Source organism: Lottia gigantea (assembly GCF_000327385.1).
Source record: "Lottia gigantea unplaced genomic scaffold LOTGIsca_68, whole genome shotgun sequence".
NCBI lineage: Eukaryota > Metazoa > Mollusca > Gastropoda > Lottiidae > Lottia > Lottia gigantea.
The window spans coordinates 1,279,592-1,286,333 of NW_008710315.1; the positions used below are offsets into that span (position 1 = coordinate 1,279,592).

Consider the following 6,742-nt stretch of genomic DNA (forward strand, 5'->3'; position numbering starts at 1 on the left):
TTACAAGAATAAAGATCCAAATCTAAATTCATGCTGCATTTGGCACCCTTGTGACACCTCTAAAAAGAGCAATAGCTGAAAATCAGAACAAAATACACTTACCGTAATGCCAGCCTTCTCACTGATAAGCTGTATAGCATGCTCTATTTGTGGAGGTGTACCACGAATAATAAAGATTTTTTCCATAGGAGAAGGTGGTGGATTTCTATCTAATTCAACATGTGCCTGTGACATCTTGTTTATTTCTCTTATGGAATCACCACCTGCAACATAAGGAACAATTTAGTCAAATGCTCAAATTATTCTCAAAAGAAATTCAGTTTTAGTGTCATATTTTTCTGCCTCATTGAGTTGTACCATGGCCAGGTAGTAAAAGCTAGATACCACTTGGACTATACAGAGCAGTTACCTAAGTGGTAAATTCTTAATTTTAGGGCAAAAGGAGCATTCCAATTCTTATATTTGATTCAGCTTTATTAGTAATCATTGTTACTATCAAATCAGTTTTATTTATGCTCCCTTTGGCACCCTTCATCTTTTACAATTGACTGGCAACGCCTCTAAAAAGAACGATGAGTTTACCTTTGCCAATAACTAAACCACATTTATCAGCTGGTACAGGGAAGGTGGTTTCATCCATTTCATTGAAACTATCAAAACCTCCTCCTCCTCCACCACCACCTCTACCTCCTCCTCTTCCTCCACCATTAAAGCCTCCTCTACCACCTCGACCACCTCTACCACCAGGACCTCCTCTACCCATACCAAACCCACCACCTCTTTGATTCTGAAATAAAAAAAAATATCATTTATTAAAATCTTGGATTTGAAGCCAACTCAGGCTTTCACGAGCAGATAGCTTGACATATTTGACCTCTTTTTGGCCCATACCTTCCACTAGTAGGGGCATCTTGTCGGCACAAAATGGATTTAGCGAATATCTTCCATGCAAGTAGAGTCAGCAAGAGTCGGCAAGATCATGTGTCACTCATCGATGAAACCCTGTTTAAATACGTTCAGGTGGTTTATCATTTTTTATTGCAGAAAGCATTTGATCTGGGTTGGGTTACTTAACCGCACTTGGAATCTACTAGCAGTAAAACTAAACTGTACCTGTGTATGTTGTAATAACTCATTTATCTGTTGAACAGCTTGTTGTACCTTTTCTGGTGGTCCTGTTATAGAACATATTCTTTCTGGTGTCTGACCATCATCTACATAGAAATAGAACATTCCGTGAAAATTTTAATCTACTTGCGTCTCTTACTGGACAATATTTGAATTGCATGGACAATTTTTCAAATAAGCAACCAACTGGACATGATTATTTCAATAGGAACATTTAACAAATCTCATAGTAGTAATACGTGTTCCAGGGTCTACTATCAAACTCCATCTATAGTAAATGGTGTTAGCGAATCCCTGATTTTATCTAGCACTTTTATAAAACACTCGCTGATATAGAATCATTGAATGTGGATTCTGTGCTTATTATGTACTAAAAAGGTCAACTTTGCCACATATTATAACTTTACATGTAGACTTGAGTCGACTCTTAAGATATTGAAGTTATTCTTTGCTTGCAATATAAAGGGACAATTTTTTATTGCGTCAAGACCAAAGTCATGGATAACTGTATCAGTGAGGTTCTTGGATGACAATCTAACAAATGGGAATTATAAAATAGGAAGAAAATTTCTTTTTCTCCTTAGTTCCTTAAATTTGGCCAGAGACTGATATCGAATATGGCAGATTGACCACTTAAAGAGGAAGTCCTCACATTTTTCCACAGTTCAGCGATGGCAGCAAGCAGATTTTAGAATGGAACTGGCCTTCAGTCCTTTGAATGTCGCCAAAATTCTAATCGGTATTTTCATGCCTATGTTATATGGCCAATAAAAGACAATGCCCCCACATGGCCAAGTTCTTCACATTCCAGTGATGGCAGTTAGGCAGATTTTTTCATGGAACTGGCAGAAACCCAACCACATGCTGCCTTTAGACATGTGGATAACACCAAAATTCCAATATAACGGTATTTTCATGCCTAATGACCAGTCAGAGACGAAGCCTCCACATTCCTAATTTATGAAAACTGGTCAATTTTGTCCAAAGGTCTTCTATGGAATTGTGAATTGAATATGCCAATCTAATCAATTCTAGTATAAATAGGAAGGAATACTTTTTTTCTATAGATCCCATAGATCTGGCCAGTGACATATCCAATATGGAGAACTGGTCAAAGACAAAGCCCCTACCCTACATGGCCAAGAATATTCAAATTTTTTCATAGTAGTAATGTAGTCATCTATAATAAATGGTGTTAGCAAATCCCTGATTTTATCTAGCACTTTTATAAAACACTCGCTAATATAGAATCATTGAATGTGGATTCTGTGCTTATGTGGTAACTGGTAAATGGTCAACTTTGCCATATATATTGACATGTGGACGTGGATGTTTTTCAAAGCTAGAAATGAGATCTAATGTACATTAACATTTATAAGTTAGATTTCATAAAAATGAACTTACCAGGTCTGAACTGTACTTTAGCATCAGTTTCTTCTTGAATCTTTTTAATCATTTCACCACCTTTACCAATAACTAATCCTACAGCTTCTCTGGGAACTGGGATCTAAATAAAAAGTTCCAATAATAAAATTCTCCCATTCTCCCATCAATAACAAACATGATATGATTATCTTTTGAATGATTTAACACAGTTCACCAATGTTTGCTATATAGAATTAGTTTATTGCTACCAGGAAGAGGATGAGAACTTACCTCTACTCCCCCTCCACGACCTCCCATCATACCACCACCAAATTCATTAAAACCACCCTAAAAGAAGATCAAATTTCCAGCATTAAACAACTATACAAATTAAGCAATATCAGCTATGTGTCCTCTCAATTGAATTAAATGTGGTTAAACAAGGCAATTTCAAAAGTGAATACACACAGTTGGAACTTTCCGAGGAACTCTTCATTCCAGAAAGCTTTAAGAATTGGACTAAAGAGCAATTGAAGTGCTTCGGTACAATTTTCGTAACTTTTTTACAGATTAATGGAAAGCGAAAAATAAAAATTTGCATCATTTAACTTTATCAGTAATCATTGTTACCACTAAATCAGTATACTTTATGCTCCCTCCCTTTGGGACCCTTCAACTGGTACAGTTGCCTGGCAACGCCTCTAAAAAGAGTAATCTGTAGAAATAAGCTATCTTTACTAATACTTACACCACCACCACCATTCATATCTTTGTCTTGTATTAATTGTAATATTGCTTCTTTTGCATTCTACAAAATAAAAATTAATGGCTAATTGTAATTTAACAATTTGAAAAAAGCAATTCAATAACCAATTTAAATAGAACTGGTTTGATCCAAAGGATGCAAATCCCTTTTAAATTCCAAAGATTCATAATATTCAATCTTATCCCAACTCTTAAACAGTTACCAACCTGACATTTGTCCATAGAACCACTGATCCTTAATGGTTTTTCTCCTGACGATGGTGAGGTACTGTCTTGTATCATGATCATTTTAACACCATGATCTTCCTATAATATAAAAAAAAAAATCAATCACTATTAAGATATTAAATGTATTTGGAGGCTGGAAAAGTAACATATTTTCTCATCTGGATTGCCAAAACAATGTAGCTTTGATGCACAACGAATCTCTAAGAATGAGATAAAACTGAGTTTTAGCTACAAAAGGGCCAAGTCAGAATCACTAACCTGCAAACTTCTGATGGTTTCACCTCCTTTACCAATGATTAGCCCAACTTTATTGCCAGGTATAAACATTTCAATAACTGTCTGTCCATCACCATTCATCATACCCATAGGATGTAACCCTGATGAATGAGCTCTCTCAATGATTCTATCTATAACCTGCTTACACATTCTACAAAATATACAAGTATAACTGTTTAACATTCTAAAAATCATACAATTATAACCTGCTAATCATTCTTCAAAATATACAAAACCTGCTCAGCTTTCAAGAGCCTTTAAACAAAACTGAGCTTAATTTCCAGAATAAAAATTCAAAATATTTCCAACTCTAGGAATATTTAACAGCTTACTGTTCAGTAAATCGTGATGCAAACAAGTCCATATCGATCAGGACAGTCATTATTCATTATTCCTACTTACGCTATAGCTTGTGGTGTTCCTGTTAATCTACATGCTCTATCAGGTAAGCCACCACTATCTGGTGCTATCTGTACTTTACAACCAGTTTCACTCTGTAATCTTGTTATTTGTTCACCTCCTTTACCAATAACTGTAAGAAGGGCAAATTTAATCTACCATAAAGTTTGTTTTATTAAGCAGCAGACAGTGTGTGGGTGCTTACATTAAGGTAACATTGGTGTCATAGTCTTCTCTAAAATATCAAATGGAATATCTATGACAGGAGTTCGAAGGAAAGTCAAAACTTACCCAAACCAACCATCTTGTCGGGTACCATGTAAGTTTCCTCCATGACTGCACCTAAAGTTGCGTGTGGAGAAGGATTACCAATAATTGGGGGAGCTGCAGCAGGACCTACTCCAAGCTGTTGATTTATTCGAGCTGCTGCCTCTTGTGCAGCCTGAGCAGCTTGTGCAGCCGTTCCTCCTCTGCAAAGAAAATTTCAATAGTTAATATACAAAGGTAGGTCAAATCATGCGAAGTTCATTTCCTTATTCCCTTAGTAGCACATCTAGTTTAACGGCAAGTTTTTCTCACTGTCTCACCCAAAATAAAAACCTTTCTAGTATAGTTTTGTCATAAAGCTATATTTTTCTAGCTAAAATCTGTTTCAAAGCAAATAATTTTTAGCACAATCTCAATGGCATGAGAATAATGGCCAAAAATCACTCACCTTTGCTGTTCTTGAATATTAGCTCTTAGCTGAGCACCAATAGCTGAAATTGTGAACAACGTAATATTAAAGCCCCACACTACAAATAACAATACAACAATTTTTAGATAACTAAGGGTCAAACAACATCACACAGATTAATAATGCAGGCAACAGCAATGGTCAAAGTAGGAAGGAAAAAACACTATGGGTAAAATAAGGAATTGATGGCAATGAGGCAGTGGTGTTTATTTCATAAATCCATGAAACCAGTACTCAAAGAAATAAAGTGCACTTTAATTGTAAAGGAACAATTTGAGAAATTCACTCACGATCGTTCAGTGCAGCCGGAGATTTCTTTGTATCTGGCTCACCTGTAAACAGAAAGAAAAGGAAAGGCTAGCGCTAATCCTCAATTTGGTACATAGCCACCAATGCTCACGCAGATAAAGCCTTTCGCCACATATTGGTTCCAAACTTTACAGTATTTACTGGATTGTTCTGTCGAAAATATTATTAAGTTTCGAAAATGTCATCAGCATTGGTTACAAATTTTTTCCTTATATTTTCAGTTGTTTGATGTAGTTCTTTTTAACCAACCAGCGTTGATGTGGGACTCTTTCTTGCTGGGGTTCTGGATTCTGTTATTTAGGTCTGACATCAGATAAGTCCAATGATGAATATAAGAGTTTATTTTTATTGTCAAATTTTGTGACTTAAAATTCAATGTTCATTTAAGAGGCACCGGAGGTATTCCTTTCATAACTGGTCAGATAACTGTAGCTTCCGACGTTCATTCAAGGGGAATAACTCCAAAATACTTTCCCCAAATCTTGTAAAGTTCAGAGGTGGACAAGATCTCATTGAATGCACATCAAGATTTGTTTAAATATGTAGCCTCTATTTGTATTTACAAGAAATGCAGACAGATGGACGGATAGGGGCAAAGGCATATATTCAATGAGGGGGGTATATAAATGCAATATTCCCACAAACATAAATAATGCAAGAAAAAATTTGTAATATCAATTTGCAATATCTGCATGAGCACTGATGGCTATGGAGCAATACTGGTAGTCTACAATAGGAGGTTCTATGAGACAAAAGAGTTGATATGATATAGGCCAGGGAAGTGTGATCTTTCAGTAAAGACCACTGACTCATCCATGTCTAAAATTGAAGGGATTATATATAATACCATATGCAAGACAAGCTAAGAAAATAATATACAAGTACAAAATCTAAATACTGAATAAAGCACACAGCACATCTAAATAATATAATAATATAGACATTTTGTCTTTCCACTGCAGCACTCTTATTGAAGTTCCCTTCCTGTTGTTTTCAAGTATAAAACGCTAAAATGAAGCAAATACCTTCAATACTTGAAGGCAAAAAACCACACGCATTCATGCAAACATTTACATGCATCTTTATTACAAATCTTTAATGTTCCAGTAAACCAATTATCTGACAGGATTTTCCTTTCATTATGTTATGTTATTTCTAAATATCTATGCAACTGGAGAATATTGGTCTTAATTTTTAACTCATGAAAGACTATTGACTGAGCGTTCAAGAAAATAGAAAGAAGCTGGCAATGTTCAGAATATGGTATGGTACAATAATGGTTTTTAATTCTGTTCAGTAGAAAATGTATCAATGGCAAATAAAAGAAATTTCATAATTACCAAACCCTGGACCATCGTCAAAGGGACGCTTCACTCCTTGAGACTGAATATCACCTGGTTGGTTAAATTTTGCTGCTACCTAGAAAAAAATTATTACCAGTACGCAATTAGTATCAGTCTTGAAGCTCAATTGGTTTAAATTTTAAACGGAAAATCAGAATTAATATGGTAAGCAATCAAGAGAAGTACAGGTACA

At 35.4% G+C, this 6,742-nt stretch overlaps 1 protein-coding gene across 1 annotated transcript; it reads right to left on the minus strand.

The window, feature by feature from the left end:
* LOTGIDRAFT_130231 (hypothetical protein) lies at positions 1 to 4,501 on the minus strand (the record flags this gene model as incomplete). The annotated part of the gene is made up of 10 exons (XM_009065195.1): positions 1 to 263; positions 583 to 719; positions 1,109 to 1,214; positions 2,533 to 2,635; positions 2,785 to 2,841; positions 3,242 to 3,301; positions 3,466 to 3,564; positions 3,745 to 3,913; positions 4,165 to 4,294; positions 4,453 to 4,501. Coding segments are annotated over 10 exons (1,173 nt in total), but the record flags the coding sequence as incomplete, so codon positions are not given.
* Positions 4,502 to 6,742: the final 2,241 nt, after the last annotated feature.